Source organism: Myotis davidii, unplaced genomic scaffold, assembly GCF_000327345.1.
Source record: "Myotis davidii unplaced genomic scaffold, ASM32734v1 scaffold963, whole genome shotgun sequence".
NCBI lineage: Eukaryota > Metazoa > Chordata > Mammalia > Chiroptera > Vespertilionidae > Myotis > Myotis davidii.
This window is the reverse complement of record NW_006294116.1, coordinates 362,822-381,066: the sequence shown is the minus strand read 5'-3', so window position 1 is coordinate 381,066 and position 18,245 is coordinate 362,822. Positions and strand designations below refer to the sequence as shown.

Sequence of the window (18,245 nt, the reverse complement as noted above, 5' to 3'; positions counted from 1 at the left end):
ATTGCTGCAGGGCCCACCACAGGAGCAGTGGTGCTGGTTTGGCACGTAGAGAAAATAGCCCTCATCCTAAAGCCACACAATTCAGTTTCTCCCTGTGTGTCTCTGGCACCTCCAAGGTTGCCTGGAATTCCTCAAGAGTTTTTTAGAAAGACTGCGATGCAGGCCCAGGCTGGCTGGCTCTGGCAGAGTTTAAGCCCAGCCGTGTGCAAGTTGGGTAGGGCAGGGCCTCTGAGAGTCATCAGAGTCAGGCTAGTATAGCTCTCGGGGCTAATGTTTTGTGGGGTAGTGCTCAACCCAGGAAAGATGGCATCCCTGGCTGGCACAGCAGAGGTCAATACAGTGGATATTGGCAGCTGTCCCTCAAGCCGGTTCCCCAAAGCCACAACCTCCCAGCTGCTGTTCCTCTGTTGGAACCCAGGGTGGGTGCCTGCGAGTGAGATTCTGTGCATCGCCCTTTTAGAGGGTTTCTGGGCTTGCAGCAGCCTTCCTTCTGACCTGGGCAGATAGAATCCCTGCAGATTTCCCAACAGATATTATGTGAGCCCCTCTCCTTGGCACTGGGCCGCCAAGCTGGGAAACCTGGCGTAGGGTTGAAAACCCTTGGTCCTCAGGGGGTGCCTCTGCAGCTGAGCTATCCCTCTGGATTCTCAACCACCACATGGGGCGCAGGGCCGGCCAGTTTTGCATCTCTGCCCTCCTACTAGCTCCGTGTGGCTTCCTCCATATGTCCTTAGTCATAGGACTTCCGTTCAGCTAATCTTCAGGTGGTTTATCCAGGTTGATTTTTCTATAATTTAGTTGTAATTTTGATATGGTCATGGGAGGAAGTGAGTGCAGCTTCCCCCTACTCCACCATCTTTGATAAAAAAAACTACAAAGAAAACTTGTGCAAGCCTTATTTCTAAATTTCTAAACTGCTCAGTTTACACAGTGACTTTTTGCCTGAATTGTTTCCTGAAGTCAGGGACTCAAATGCATAATTGTAAAATAGCAGCTGGAACTGTGTGGATATTAACATAAAAGGCCTCCACACCTTACTGCCATGTACAGATTTATCGCTGAACATCTTTTAAAAGGTGAGACTTTGTTGAGCCCACGTCCCAGGACAGATGGCTCTACTTGGGGCCGCAGAGTCCAAGTAAATGTCATTTCTTGTACCTGGTCTTGCATTAATAGTTCCTTTACTCTTTAGCTTTAGCTGGTTTGGCTAAGTGGATAGAGCATCGGCCTACAGACTGAAGGGTCCTGGGTTTGATTCCAGTCAAGGGCACATGCTCAAGTTTCAGGCTTGATCCCCAGTAGATGGTGAGCGATGATTCTCTCCCATCATTGATGTTTTGATCTCTCTCTCTCCCTCTCCCTTCTTTCTAAAATCAATAAAAATATATTTTTAAAAAATAATAATTACTATACTATTTAAATTCAGATTCTTTCCATTTCTGTACCATAGCTATTTTTCAAACAGACTTACACATTCTGCAACTGAGTATTTAAAAAGTTCTAAAATAAGAATAATACTTATGCATGGAATTAATGTTTTTTATGGTATCAACTGATAATTTCTTAACATTTCAGTGTTTCTGTGAGGAAGGTAGAGGATATCCTTTAGTTCTCTCATTCTATCATTCACTATACAAATGTTTAATGGTCGCCTGCTGTTTGCTAGGTGCTGTTCTAGAATTCAGGGCTACAGCAGTTAACAAAACAGTTCAAAATCTCTGCTGTGCTGGCATCCACTTTTGTAGAGGACGTGGGAAGGGAAGAGAGGAGGAAAACCAAATGCAGAGGGGCTTGTTAGTTATTTGGGGCCACACTGTGAACCTGTATTGGTTGGATAGCTTATATTTCAAGATGAAATTTTTTTAAATTGTGAATTTTCTGTCTTTTCACATATGAGTAATATTTCTAGCAAACTAAGTTAAACTGACTTTATGCTAACATACAGATTCACTCACTTAGATTAAGATGAGGTCTTAATAAGTTATAACTTTAACATTGACCCATTTTTACAAAAAAAAATAATAAGAGAAAGAGAAAGGTATATGCAAAAAACAAATTCCCCAAATCATGTTAATAATTTTCTCAGAAAAACAAAATAAAACCTGGTGCATCGATTAGCATTGTGGCTAGCACATAATAGATTGGTCAAATTATTTATTTCAGAAAGGGAGAGGAAGAGAGAGAAAGAAACATCAGTAATGAGAGCGAATCATTGATCAGGAATCGAACCGTGACCTCCTCGTCCATAGGTCCATGCTCAACCACTGAGACACACTTTCTGGGCCTGAGTTAGAGCGTTGTTTAAAGTCTTAAGCTCGAAAGGCCTACCTTTAAAACACTATCAGAGCTAAGCCTCTCGCTTTTGGTTCTTTGTTATTTCACCATTTCTTCTTGTGAAGATTATGAGGTTAATGAGGATGAAGGAAAGCAAGAGGCTTTGCCCTCTTCCATGCAAATGCCAAGTGGAGGAGAGAGAAGGTCAAGCATATAGCACGTCTAATGAACTTTGTTTAGACAGTCTAAGTGTTAAAAATTAACGTTTCTGCTTTCTTCTTCCTATCACAATCTTTCTTCATCAGATGAGCCTTGAATATAAATTTTTGCCCAATTCTAATCATCTCTTAAAGTACTTCGATGATAAAAAGAACAGATTTTTATCATTTCAAAATGCAAGCACAGTAACTGACCAGTGCTTAGGGTGACTCCTAAGACCAAAACATTAGTTTGTTATACTTAAGCTTTTAAAACTGTATTAATAGTAATAATTTTAAAAATTGGTATTTACTATTCATAATAGCATAGCAAATTATTATAACAAATTTTCCTGCAGTTGATTCATGTGCACATTACTTTTCTGGGAAGAAATGTAATATGCGGGAAACCCACCTCACCTACACAAAGGAAAGAGAGCCACGAATTCCAGATCCCCGGCCAGAAAGCAGTCCCTCCTGCCTCGGGTGCACCTGCCATTCCCGTGTTCTAGTGCTGCAGGGCAGACGGCTCCTGCCTGCACCCGCGCATGAGACAGAGGGCCTGCAGCCAAGGCTTCCTGCTGTGCCCTCACGTGACAGGCTCATATGGATAAATATCAAGTCAAGGCACGCTATTTTTTATGACTTTTTATTTTTAGTCACATTCAGGTGTCGGGGGAAATGAGAGCCTCCTATCACCGCTATATTTTTCAGGTGCTGGATCCTTTGTTCTATTTTTAAAGATGAGGTCATCTTAAAACATTTGTAGTGTTGACCATAACAGAATTTGGGTGCCAGCCTTTGAAATTTATTCATGTCAGTTTAAAGAATGGGGATGATCCAAGTTATATTGAAGGAATATAGCTATCTGTATGCATTTTTATTGCTAACTGAGCTCAAACTGATTTAAAAAGTCTCATTAAAAACCTTGTAGATATTTTAATGGCTGAATAATCCATCATATAGAGGTGCCAAAATTACCCACTGTGATAATTTGGCTATTTAGAATACTTACATTTTTGTCTATTACTAATAAAAGTATGATACACACATTTTCCATACAATTTTCACCTCATATCTGATTTCCCCCCTAAGATTATTTTACTAGAATAGTTTAGCAGACCATAGAGAAATAAATTTAAGGAAAATTTTATTAATGCAAACAAAAAGAGAGAATGCAGAAAATGGGTTGCATTATGAGCTGTAATGTAACTTTTATCCAAAATTGTATTTTCTTCTTGCAATTCTAATATTTAACCTGAAACCCAATATAGAGACTAGTGGTAAGCACAGGTACTGAGGGTTGGTTATCTGGGTTGTAATTGTAATTCTGCCACTTACTCACTGGGACAAATAACCTGAACTCTTTATCCCTCAGTTTTCTCACCTGTGAAATGGTAATAATATTAGTCCCTGTCTCTTTGGGTTGTTGTGAGAATTAATTTATGTAAATCTCTTGAAAACATGCCTAGCACGGAGTAAATTCTCACTAAATGTTTATTTATAACAGCATCTAAGAGAATATTTCCTAACTTTATATTCTCAAAAGTTATTCTTTTGTTTCATTCCCACGGCATCGCAAATACTAGAATCGCTGAATTTCTCAATCAGACTATTCCATACCTGCAAGTACATGCATGGAATGCACTCTTTTTAAGATTTCTGGAATTGTTAGTATTTTAGTTGTACACATAAATTACACAGATCTTATCTCAAATGGCCAGTGCAGAATTCTTCTGAGTAAAATGTTTTTCGTAGGTGGTTTGGGGGCTTTTATAGTTTTCACCCTCAAGTATCAAAGTTATCATGAAGAAATTGCTTAAAATAAGAAGCAAAGTGTGGTGTAAATAAGTGAATATCTCCAGTGGAAAGAGGGAGCTGGCCACCCAGTCAGAATCCTAAACTCAGGGCCATTTTCCTACGGCAGCCACACATTATGAGGTAGCTGCAGGTGGCCTTTCCCCACACACTCACTCTGTTCACCACAGTGAGGCTTTTGGCTATAGTTGGAGTCCCTGCCCATCGGAGCTTGAGCTTAGCTGAACCTCATGATGCACTAGTGACACTCGCCTACGCAAGGGAGGCCTATGTGCCTTGCGTGACCCATTTCTGCTAAAATTAATCTTGGCCCATCACATCTTAACATGCCAATGGCAAGAAAAGGAGGATGGAACTAAAAGAAAAGTGTAACAAGGGAGGAGTTGCCTCGATACAGGTTTCGTCTTTCCATTTCCTCTAAAGCAGGGTTTTTCAACTTTAGCTCTACTGACATTTTAGACCAATTAACTTCTTTTCCTGGTAAGCTGGCCTGTGCATTGTAGGATGTTTAGTCACATCCCTGGCCACCGCCCACTGGATTCCAACAGCACACTCTCTCACTCCTGTCATGACGATCAAAAATGTCTACACACAAAATTGGCTGCAAGTGAGGACCACTGCGGAAAGCCACACTGTAATAACAGGTTCCCTGTACCCTGGGGCTTGGCCGACTGGTGTCCTGCTGCTCCTCAGAGAGTTCTGGGTGAAAGGGCCCTTGAGCGCCACCTCAGAGTTCGCCACTAAACAATATACTACCTGAAATAGACACCCAGAAGCACAGAAATAAAACTGTCCCCTCTGCCTGCTTTATGAGGCCCAGGCTAAGATCACGCGTTCCTAAAAAGCTCAATTCCAGATACAGTAAAGTAAGTGATCTCTTCCTTTTTCTCAAAGTTAACACATTTGTATTAAAATTAATTGCATCAGAAACACAGCAGGTTTTAAAATTACTGTTCATTTTCTCTATAGTAATGTCCATAGTGAAAGTGTATAGTCTTCAAGGTACATCTTCAAGAATATTTCATTAGTTACCTTTAAAAATGTACATTCCCTTAAAAATATATGTATATATTCCACATCTCTAGAAGTCTCAGAGTTTCTGAGCTACTTTTTTCTAACAAATTTCATAAATGCCAATATAAGCTTCATGTGATATTTCCAGGTTCTGTGCACAAGCTCAATTCTTCGTACTACTGTGATATATATTAATAATGAGTTTATATTGTAAAATTCATGGTTAATGACAATCACCTCTATGTTATTTCTATAGAAATTAAGTTATCAGCTCTAGCCAGTTTGGCTCTATGGATAGAGCGTTGGGCCATGGACTGAAAGGTCCGGGTTCGATTCCAGTCAGAGGTGCATACCAACTAATCAATGTGTCTCTCTCATGTCGATATTTCTCTCTCTCCCTCTTCTTTCCATTATCTCTAAAAATCAATGGAAAAATATCTTTGGGTGAGGATTAACAAAACAAACAATAACAAAAGAAATTATCACAGAAATACCCTTAGATTGATGTAAATTGACATAATATTTTTTACCTTAGAATAGTTTTCCTTTCCCTGGCTGGTTTGGCTCAGTGGATAGATGTCGGCCTGTGGACTGAAGAGTCCCAGGTTCAATTCCGGTCAAGGGCACATGCTCTGGTTGTGGGCTGTATCCCCAGTGGGGGAGGGGGGACATGCAGGAGGCAGCCAATCAATGATTCTCTCACATCATCGATGTTTCTATCTCTTTCTCCCCTCTCCCTTCCTCTCTGAAATCAATAAAAATATATTTTAAAAGAAGAATAGTTTTCCTTTACATAAATTGTTGAATTAAATTTAGAACCCAGAAGTTTTCACTGAACCTAAAATGTCAAGTCCTTATTTTAACATGATGAAATGCAGCCAAACAACTGCTGTACTGTTTGTTTTAATATTGAGAAACAGTCTGGAAGTGAATTTTTTAGCTAACTAGTTTGAAATTGTACTGCTTTTTCAGTGTTTTAATTAATTTTTATGTCTATTCTTATGAAAAATAATCACGGCAAAAGGAGTCCCTTTATAAACTACATAATAGCATATATTTGTACTTTTCACATTCTCTTGCTGTTTATATGAATATTTCTTTTAGAAGTAATTTTGGCAAATATCTCTATGAATGATATAGTTTATAATTTCTAAAAGAAAAGTTCTTGCTTTCCTTGGTTTTCATGAGTTATGAATGCCCTATAGAGCTATGCAACCCAACTATTAATTGGTAATCATCCGATTTGGGCAAATTTTATGTGACAACAGTATTAATGAAAAATAGCTTTTATTGCGTATTTGCTTTGTGTTAAATGTAACTCTTTGCTGAATTATTTTTTAAATAAATTTTAGAAAGGGAGGAAGGGAGAAAGGAGAGAAAGAGGCAGGGAGGAAGAAAGAGAAAAACATTGATGTGAGAGAGATACATTAATCGGTTGCGTCCCTGCGCCGCTGACTGGGATCACACCTGCAACCTAGGTATGTGCCCTGACCTGGAATCAACCCACAATCTTCTGGTGCACGGGTTGACGCTCCAACCAACTGAGTCACACCGGCCAGGGTGCTAAATTATTTTTATGTATTACTTTTATCTAATCATCCTAGAGATATGAATGTTATATACTTACATAAATTATCCCCATATTATCCTAGCCTCTTGGCCAGTAAGTGACTTGGGAATATCTTGTAATTGAAATGTATGTTTTCTGACAATAAGTATTAGTGGGTTGAAAAAATTGCTAGACTTTATGGTAAAAATGTTAAAAATAATAACAGAGAGGAGGAAGAAGGAGAAAGGGGTGGAGGAGGAGAAGTAGGAAGAGCATGAGGCTATAATCTCTGTCTCTAGGATCTGGTTGAGGTAAAATAATCTAGAAACATCAGGCAGCATAATTATGAACTAAACTTAAGGTATCAGATGACATGTAATCAAGTGTGGATACTGCTACAGGAATTCGGAGTTGGGAAAGCTGGTTAAGACCTGAGGTAGTTGGAGAAGCTTTTTGGGTAGTGGATTCTTATCTCGACTTCAAAGGGAGTTAGGGTTTGGTTTGATCTTACACAGTTGATGAGTGGCCAGTGATGAACTGATGACATTGCAGGTGGAAAAACCAGCATTAAAAAAGTTCTCATTATGAGGAAAAGTTTCCAGTGTAACAAGTAAAGTTGATCCAAGGGTTTGAAATGTTCCTGAAATTCTGACATGATATATATATATATATAGAAAGGTAGTTGTATTCACTCTCTTTACAGTTTAGAGTAAGAGAGCTTGAGGTTGAAGGGAGCATATAACTTCAGATATGAGAAGTCAGTACGCCGGGTATTTGGTGCTTGTGTTGCCCATGATTTAAAAAATATAAGAGTGCTAAAAGTGTTGTGTTTTTCTTATTTATTTTCTTAATCAAAAATTATTATATCATAATTTGCTTTACAAAGAGGATTCCAATAGAAATTATTAGCACACTGGTGTGTAGCTTGCTTGTTGATAGTAAATATTTCTAGACACCTTTCTAACATTGGCATTCTATCTTTTATTTTTCTGCCTCTATTTGTTACTTCTTTCACTCCAGGTTGCAGTCTGATATACTCTTAGACTCTTTCATTACATAGAGTGGTTATTCTTAGGACTGTAAGGCCTGAGAAAGATTTGCATCAGAATCCAGGAGAGACGGGTCTGGGCCGTATATGGTTCAGAAGTTCCCCTTCACTGTGCCCTCTGCTATATAAGAATTTTTTAATGTATTTTTAATTCCATACCTAGGTTTATAAAATCCATTTCTAGGTTGGAGTGTTAATACACGAGATTATTAATAAATTATAATAAATATTCTGCAGTAACTTAATTTGAAGGGTCTTATTTTTTTAATTTCTCTCTCTCTCTCTCTCTCTCTCTCTCTCTCTAATTTTATTTTCTAGATCCCAAAGTCCAAGAGTGAGGGGTCTCTTCAGGTCCACAGGGTACCACAGCTCGAGCGATGTGATGGTATTGCTCAGGTCAGCCTGCGGCTAAGTCGTAGAAAACCCGGCTGGGGTGACATGAATTCAGCAGAGGACGCTAGTGGGGCCAAGTTGGTATCCAGGTTGGCATGTTTCTTTTACTTACATGTTACATATTGCATTCTCTGCTCTGAGTATAGGTATGTTTGTATTTATCCAACACTGGGGTCAACAAGATGCAGATCAGTAAAATTATTTAAAATTGACTTGAAGTTTTGAGAATATTCTGACTAATAGTATTGATTACAGTATTAAAACAAATGATGTAATCAACTGGACCATGCTAGGCTCATAGTTAAAAGGTGGAAGAGTTACTTTCAGGATGCCTTTCCATGATATGTTCAGTGGCCATTATTATCTTTAGTTAAAGTGGACATTAGAGTTGTTACTAGAACCAACTCTCACTAACAAATTTTGAATGTTGCCTTTTAACCATTATGTTGCACAAAGCAAACTTCTTTGGTATACTTAAAGCAAAAAGCATGCAATTTAAAATAATTAAATAAAATGGAGTCTGAATTTTATTTACTCATAGCATAAAGAATTTTTCCTTTAAAAATTTTTTATTATAACTTAAAACCTATTTCTGAAATTTAAAAAATTTCATTATAAGACAGCTCTAAAGAATTAAAATATATTTAAGGCATTAAATAGGTGAATGATATAGTCAAAGAGATTACCACTTTGTTGGTTTTTTAAAAATATATTTTTATTGATTTCAGAGGGGCAAGGAGAGGGAGAGAGAGATAGAAACATCAATGATGAGAGAGAATCATTGATCAGTTGCCTCCTGCGTGCCCCACAATGCGGATCGAGCCCATAACCTGGGCATGTGCCCTGACTGGGAATCGAACCGTGACCTCCTGGTTCATAGATCGATGCTCAACCACTGAGCAACACCAGCCGGGTGAGATTCCCACTTTGGATTGCCTTATAGAGAGGTGGAGTTTTAGTTCAATTTAAAAGAGGAAGATAATTTAACTTGGAAAAAAATGAAGATAAGGCTCTTATAGATGGGCCTAGTTAGGAGGCACAGTGGGTGTTTGGGAAATAGCTGGGAATAAGGCTGGGACAGTAGAGTGAGGCCAGGCCATTGAGGACCTTGAATGCCTGTTGGAATTATTTTTACATTCAGTCTTTCCTTCATTGAACAATGTTTAGCACTTAACCTCTGGTTCTAGGAAGTGCTTTAGGACAGGGGATGCAGCAGTGTACAAAGTCAACCAGACCTTAGTGTTTATGGCCCTAGAATTCTATTCCATATGAATTTTTTTCCCATATGAATTTTTGGAGAGTTTGTTCTAGGTCTGTGAAATATTCTGTTGGTATCTTAATGGGGATTGCATTGAATCTATAGATTGCTTTGGGTAGTATGGACATTTTAATGATGTTGATTCTACCAATTCATGAACACGGTATATTCTTCCCATTTGTTTATGTCTTCCTCTATCTCTTTTTTCAACATCCTGTAGTTTTCCAGGTACAGGTCTTTTACCTCCTTAGTTAAGTTTATTCCTAGGTATCTTAAATTTTTTTGTTGCACTGGTAAATGGGATTTTTTTTTAATTTCTCTTTCTGTGAGTTCATTATTGGTGTATTAAAAAAAAGTCATAGATTTCTGGGTGTTAATTTTGTATCCTGCTACATTACTGAATTCACTTATTAGGCCTAGCAGTTTTTTGATGGAATCTTGATCCTTACATTCTAGTGAGGGAGGCAATAGCAAGATACTTAGAAAAAAATAGAAAAAAGCCCATGAAGAAGGTCATTTTAGCTTTAATATATGGGGGCATTGAGAAACTAAATCAGGTTCATGCAATAGACTGACTCAACGACAACTTTAGTTTGAGCAGGTAGGAAAGGCCTGAATTAAGATACAAAGGGGCCCTAACCAGTTTGGCTCAGTGGATAGAGCCTTGGCCTGCAGACTGAGGGGTCCCAGGTTTGATTCCGGTCAAGGGCATGTACCTTGGTTGCCAGCACATCCCCAGTGGGGGGCGTGCAGGAGGCAGCTGATTGATCTCTCTCATCGATGTTTCTAACTCTCTATCCCTCTCCCTTCTTCTCTGTAAAAAATCAATAAAATATATTTTTAAAAAAAAAAGATACAAAGGGGAAGGAGGAGAGAATCTGTGAAGATCAAAGAAAGAGCATTTATACCCAAAAGAACTGAGGTAGGGAAACTTGGCTTCAACCTACAGGTCATAGGACGCCACTGCGAATTTTAGCAGGGAGGGGGGCAGGGATCCCTGATGGAAACCTCGGTGAGCTGGTAGATGAGGAAAAATAATCTTGCAGCCACGTGCAGAGCTGTTGGAAGAGCTTGGAGGTAGTTATCCTGTTGGTTCCTTCAACAGTTGTTCATCTTTGTTGAGATCTAGTTATGTAGTACTTGCTAGGTGCTGGCTGGGGATTCAGAGAATGAGAGACATAAATACTGCATTTAGGGAGACAGAGAACAAGGGAAGAAAAATTCAATAATTATCATTAAATACACATTTTCTAAGTGCCTGTTGGGGTCTAGGCACTGGTGCTCTTCTTAAGAAGCTTCAACTATAGTTCACAGGGTCTGTGTGAGGGCAGAGGAAGGGGACAGACCATGTGGGGAGATTAGGATCAGAGAAGGTTTCTGAAGGAGGAGGACTTTGAAGTAAGGCGAGGAGGGTAAGTAGAAGTTTACTGGGCAGGGAAATCAAGATAAGGTGCTCCTGGAGAAAAAGAAACAAAGACACGTGCAAGGACATGCAGGACTGAGGACAACGTGCAGGAGAGCGGCAGGTTTAGCAGCGGATTCGGGACGCCTGAATTTAGAATGAAGGAGAAGCTAAGGGTGGTTTAAGAGACGAAGCAAAATAGGTCCGATCATGTATCCCTTATTAAGAGTTTAGATTTTTTTCTCTTGAAAATGATGGGGAGTGATTGCAGGAATGTAAGCAGGAAAATGATAGAGACAACTGTATTTTATAAAAGATCCTGTGGCAAACTATGCAGAAGGAAAAATCAAAGAGAAGAGTAAGAGGTGCTGGGAGAGCAACAAAGAGGCCATGTGACAACCAAGTGCAAACGAAAGCCTCGGGGAAAGCATTATCCTCACTGAGGACAAGGACACGTGGACTTGTCCGTGTGCCTTTTGTGAGGGAGGGGAGGGAAGGGCTGCTGCTTAGAGGAGTGGGCTCCATCCAAAAAGGATTGGGGTTTTCTTTGTTTTGCTTCGTTTGGGGTATTATAATATGTTAATGAGTGAAATGTATGCACGTTTGTAACAGAACAAGTTGAGTTTATGGAGAGGTGGAAGCTGATGGTACAGGCCAGGAGATAATAGAACAAGGACCTCTAGGACGGACTCCAGAGACCAAGTAGCCACTCCCTGAGTGAGGCAGGTGGGCACCTTGTGCACAGTGAGGTGTCTCCACATTGTAGCCTCTGTGAATGAGCAGGCTCCCAGTGTTGTGCAGTGAACCTTCGAGGGCCTGCCTGTTCCTGAGAAAAGGGGCGTGATCAGTAGCGCTAGCCTGGGTCAGTGGGGAACACTTGAGAAAATAATGAGGGCACAGGTACAAAACACTGGGCCTTCTTAACATTTCCTTCTCTGGTTTAAGAACCAGGGTCAAGCGGCTGGCTAACCAGGGCTAGTGTAGATGTTATCTTCCCAGATTAGTTTGTCAGGAATTATGCTAAGAATGCCTGAAGTTAAATAATGAAAGAAAAATTCAAGTTTGTTGTTTGTATCAGTATTTTTATTCATCGAGTCAGAAAAAATAAACAAATTTCCTGCTTCTAAAGGTAACAGAAAAGAATGCCATGTTTAGAGAATGGATTTGTACTTCTGAGATAACAATCAAGTGAGATTATGGAGAGAAGGCCCAGCTAATGTTGCTCTAGCCACACTTGGTTCCTCTGGTCAGCATATCCCAGTTAAAACAAATGCTTCTCCGTACTTATGAATTTCTTATATAATTTCCAAGTTTTTTAACGTACAGCCTTGAAGGACTGACTCCTTCACACTCAGCAGCCTTAATGGAACAACGTGATCCTTGTCAAAACCTGCCACCCGCCCACCGCCACCAAGCAGACACGCCTTCAACTTCTTGTCTCTATTCCCGTCTGTATATCCGTTCAGAGAGTCTCACTTTTTGTATACCTAGAATAGATCGTGAGACGAATTGTCAAAGGACAAGTGGAGATAATTAAATGTAACTGAAAATGTTTTAAATCCTTTATGTATCTTTGAAGTAACAGAATAGCTATTAAGCCCTTCATTTAAAAAATGAGCATTTCAAAAATTGTGTTTTCATTTGCAGTTATTTTCCGGAACAAGTTATTGGTTAATTTATAAATTTTAAATAGATAAAAACACACACACAACTTTCTCTCAATCTTTTCTTTAGGGAAGCTGCCACTTTTCTCTTTAACGGTGTATTAGTTGCCCTAGTCTTAAACACAAAGGCTGGCAGTGTGTACTAAGTCTATTGTCATGCCCCTGTCCTCTAAGACAGTATTTCCTTTGGCTTCCCAACTTGTTTCAAGGAATTGTCAAGAAGCATTAGCTGGGCTTTTCCTAAAAAAACAACAAAACACAATTCAGCAAAATCTATTTTTGTTTGACCTATGATCATGTAAGTTTGATTGACTTTACAAAACAAAAAATAAAATTCTGTTTGTACTTATTAAGATTAGTATAACACATTTATATGGAACATTTTGGTTTTCAGCAGTTACCATATCAGTTAACAACAAACAAAATCAAGAAAGAACCATTGGTACTGAGATTTCCGGAGTGATGAAATGTCCTATGATTTTTCAAAAACAGGTTAAAAGGTTGATTTCTAGGGCTTTTCGGAAGTGGTTTTTGGCTGTGTTTTTGATAACTTAGAATTTTTAGAGTTTAGACTTTGTTCAGTATTTTTCCCCAGATTGAATCACTTTGATTTTTTTTCTTCTTAGTTTCAATTCTTACTCATAGTTTCATTTCTTCCTGAGATGTGATAGAACTATGAATTGTTATCAGCAAGTGCTTATTATTTTTCTGCTCTCCAGATAGTGGCAGTAAAAAAAAAAAAAAAAGCATAGAGGAGTAACACATTTTCAAATGTGATGTTTTGAGAGGCCAAAGAGGAGCTAAGTATCATTTATTGCTTATTGGCTAATTTATATCTTGAGACATTATTTACTGAGACGAATAATTTTTTTCTATATTTCTATAATTGTCTAAAACTGGCATTGAAGACATAATTATATTAAAACTAATTTTTCTAATCTTCATAGAATCTCTTACAGTTAGAGTGGCTTCATGAAAAAAGCTTAAGGATAATGTCTTTTGATTTTGGTAGAGCTTAGTGGAATGATATATTTTATACTGAATTCTGAACCAAAGACAGAGTACTTAGTGATATATTCATTCAGCAAAAGCAGTAGCTAATCCATATATATCATCTAAAACTGACAACAGCAATTCAAAATACTGTCAAGAATTATTTTCTGTAATTAAGATGTGTGCTTACTAAAATTCACCAGAGGCTGAAAGCATAAATTCTCATCATGCATGCCTACTTTAAAGGAGTAAATGCTTGCTCTTCTCCAAGGTGTAAGTACGGCAGGTCAGAGACTCTCACAGAAATGAGATTATTGGACAGGTGCATCCCATAAGTAAGGCTGGAACAGTCCAGTCCCTCTTGTTACACATGATATTCTTACATTTTTCCTTGTAAAAATACCGAGGAAGAAAATAATATAAAAACTATAGGTATTAACTAGTATGTTAGCAAACAGGCCATTTAAAATTTTTCCTTGAAGAGAAAGTTACATTTCATCCTAAATGAGTAAAAGGACAAGCTCTGTATTATATGTAAAGTGTGACATGTTAAAATAATTTGAAACTTCAGAGGAGGCTATCTTATTTTCTGTTTCAACATGTGAAAAAGATCAATCATCATTCTTTTCATGTTTTTAACACTATAACATAATGTTGCTTTTAGAATCTCTAAATGTTAGAACTTAAAGAGAGAACAGAATTAATATTCTTAGTTTTTTAGATGTTAAACAGTATTTGTTGTAATGTTTAGTTTGAAAGGTAAATATTTCCTTCAATGTGTGATTTTCTTAAAGGCAAAGGAAAACCTCTAGTTTTGTTCTATAAAGTCAGATTAAAGATTCAGAAACTATATATTGTATACAATTCCATTTATATGAAATGTCTAGAAAAGGCAAATTTATAGAAACATAAAGTAGAGTTGTGATAGGCTGGGGGTGGGGGGCAGAGATTAACTGTAAATGTTCTGAGGGATCTTATTGGAAGCAGGAAAAATGTTCTGAAGCTAATTTATGGTGATAGTTATACCACTTGGTAAAGTTACTAAAAATCATCATACTGTACACTTGAAAAGTTGGATTTTATGATATGTAAAATACACCTTAATAACATTGTTTAAAAATATACCAAAAAAGTTGGGGTAAGGAGAAATGGATATGCTTTAGCAAGACAGTCACTTGCTTGCAAATTGGTAAAGCACAACCATTGTTATAAGTAAACGCTATCTGCAGAAAATGTTGTGTTTGTTAAATTTTAAGAGAATTTGTTCCTTCTTTTCATTGAATATAACAGAACATGGTGGCAGAAATAAAGGTCAGGCCCTGAAGAAAGATGAGTCATAGGAGAGAGAAGAAGACGGGGAGAACTCTGTTTTGTCATCCTGGGAAGATCTCAGGTTGTGGTTTACTGTCCTTTAATCTAAAGCTATTGTAGTGATCAGTATTTCAGGGAGTCACAGATACAGAAAAATCTCCAACAGTGTCACACACAAAAAGTCGGAGGTCCATTATTCATAAGCGAAAAACTTACCCAGCATGTTTCTGTTTAGACCAAGGTAAGGTCATGGTCTCCTTTCCTACAGATGAGTGTCCTATAGACATACTAACAATGAAAGTTTGTACTTGGCTCCTACATAAAAACATAAAGCAATTAAGAGTGATTAAAATGCTTTCACTTTCTGTAGTAAGAATGAATAAATAGCTATAACTATGATAATTATTTACCTAAAATAATATGATGAAGAATACAGAGTTAAAATATCTTTGCTTATGTTGCAGAAGTGTTCTTAATTTGATAGATAATTGAGGGAAACTACAATAAGTCACTTTGCAGTGTGCACTAGAAACAAATCTTTCCTTGGAAGAGCATGTTCTGCCTGAGAGAGTTGTTCTATTCTATAAGTGCTTTCTTGTCCATTTGTTTCATTTTTTAGTATTTTTTAATTACATAGGGAATACGTGCTTCTTAGAAAAACTTAAAGCATTCCTGATACGACTGAAGTTCCACTTGAGTCTCTTGCTCTACATTCTAATTCCTTCCTCTCTCCTCTAGGGGGGTAACTATTATTGTAGGTTTGGTTATCTATTCTTCTGGACTTCTTTCAGTGTATTTACATAAGAATATATTTTGTAAACTTTTTCACTTTTAAAGAACAATTTTCATCATCATTAATGTGTTATGGTGCTTCGTGTATTCTTGAAAATTTCCCGTTTCCTGTATTGTGTCTTCCTATTGTGGTGTTCCGTTCCTTTCCCCTCTAAATTCAGTGACCTCCACGTCTCCTTCCTTGGCCACTGCCTCCCCCTCTGTCAGCTGTCCCTTCCACAGCTAATCTAGTTTCAGGATGATGATTTACAAATCACTGTCTCAGTGAAATCCCCTGAACTCACTTCTGAGTTTCTGGTTCCTGCGAGTCATCTCTACTTTAGCCTTTGCCATAAAGTCACTGTGCCCAAACACAGCTCATTTTCTCAGTCTTTCCCTCTCAACTTGGCTAAGTTTCATTCTGTCAACCACTAGACTCAAACTTTTTAGATAATCAGTTACTAAATCTTGTCAGTATTTCCTTTTCAGTATTTCCAACATCCCCATCTCCTCCCCCACCCCCATCAGTGATCTCAACCTCAATTTAGGCCTCCATCACCTTGTGATTAGATAACTGCTACACTTTATGCACTCTACTAACCTACTGGATTCATTTTCTTCACACAAATTGGCTCTGTATCTTCACACAAGTTGGGACCAAGATATAGGACCAACTTTAACTCTTAACTCTAGAAGTAAAACCATGCATATATAGTCAACTAATCTTTGACAAGGACACCAAGAATACACAGTGGAGAAAGGATAGTCTCTTCAATAAATGGTGGAAAAACTGGCTATCCACATGCAAAAGGATGAAACTGGACCCTTATCATACTCAAAAATTAGCTCAAAATGGATTAAAGACCTACATGTAAGACCTGAAGCTGTACCACACCTAGAGGAAAACATTTGGGAAAAGCTCCTCGACATTGGTCTTGGCAATGATTTTTTTGATCTGACACTAAATCACTGGCAACAAAAACAAAAATCAACAAGTGGGGAGCGACTACGAGGTTCTTTGCAGCAGAAGAAACCATCAGCAAATCAAAAAGGCAGTTTATGGAATGGGAGAAAATATTTGCAATCTATATACCTGATAACTATTGGATATTGTGTATATGTATATGTTGTGATATTGTGTATATGTATATATTTCTTGTATATAGAATCATATATAATATGATGTATACATACACACAACCATATGGATGGACCTGGTGGACATTATGCTAAGTGAAATAAGCCTTACACAGAAAGACAAATACCATATGATCTTATATGTGGTATCTAAAAAATGTTGAACTTATGAAAGCAGAGTGGTTGCCAGGGGTAGTGGGGTCAGGGGAAAAGGGGAGTATTGGTCAAAGGGTGCAAATTTTCAGTTATAAGATGAATAACTTCTGGGGTTCCAATGTATAATGTGATGACTATAGGTAACAATACTGCATTTTATACTTGAAATTTGCTAAGAGAATAGATCTTAATGTTCTCACCACAGAAAAACTAAATTGTAACTATGTGAGGTGATGAATGTGTTAATTTGCCTGATTGTGGTAATCACTTCACAGTATAAACATAGATCAAATCATATATACAATTTGTATTTGTCTGTCAATTATATATCAATAATGCTAGAAAAATTATAATAACTTCACATGTAACATTTTTTTGTCTGTATCATAGTTTTGTGAGATAGCTCTGTGAAAAAAAATTCAGATCTGAAAAGTAACCTTGCATAAAGAAACCATGATTCTGAAAAGGTTATTCATTTCACAAATAGTTATTGAGTTAGATGAATCATTCAAGATTGCATATTTAGTTGACAGGCTAAGATTAATATATGCCTTTCTGCTTATTTTACAATTATTCCTGCCTGTCTTCTACCTTGAGTTACTTCATCCTTTTGTATGTTTATACTAGAGGCCTGATGCACGCAATTCATGCCAGGGGTTGGGCCCTTGCAGCCCCAGCTGCCGCCACCCTCTGCTGGGCAATCAATGCAGGGCAGCCCTGGCTGTCATGTGGCCTCATCCCCCGCCCACTGGTTGTTCCAGAAGGTTGTTCCGGAAGATCATTCCATGGTCTGGTCTAATTAGCATATTAGCTCTTTATTATATAGGACTAGAGGCCTGGTGCACGAAATTTGTGCACGGGGATAAGGGATGGAGGGGGGGCGGTCCCTCAGCCCACCCTACACCCTCTCGGTTTCAGGAGCCGTCAGGGGAAGTGCTACTGACAGCTTGGACCCACTCCCCATGGTTCTCTGCTCTTTGTGGGGCCTTCCTGCTCCACACCACCAGGATGGGCAAGCAGGCCCTGCTGGGTGCTGCCTGCGAGCCCTGATTGCCTGCTGCCTGGTCTCCATTGTGACTGCCCAGCAGGCCCTGCTGGGTGTTGCCTGCGGCCCTGCTTGCCTGCTGGACTCACGTTGCCGGGATGACGCCGCGAGCGTCCTGCCCAGCCTCTATGGGCGCCGCCATCTTTGTCTCGGAGTGATGCTTAATTTGCATATTACTCTTTTATTAGATAGGATTTCTTTGTGACTTCCTAAAA

At 38.5% G+C, this 18,245-nt stretch overlaps 1 protein-coding gene across 1 annotated transcript in view; it reads left to right on the top strand.

The window, feature by feature from the left end:
• FAM13A (family with sequence similarity 13 member A) overlaps nucleotides 1-18,245 on the top strand; it is a 250,927-nt gene that overhangs the window by 111,178 nt on the left and 121,504 nt on the right. Inside the window, exon 7 of the mRNA XM_006768190.2 lies at nucleotides 8,219-8,382. Within this exon, the coding sequence (XP_006768253.1) occupies nucleotides 8,219-8,382 (164 nt within the window). The remainder of the gene's footprint in view (nucleotides 1-8,218; nucleotides 8,383-18,245) is intronic.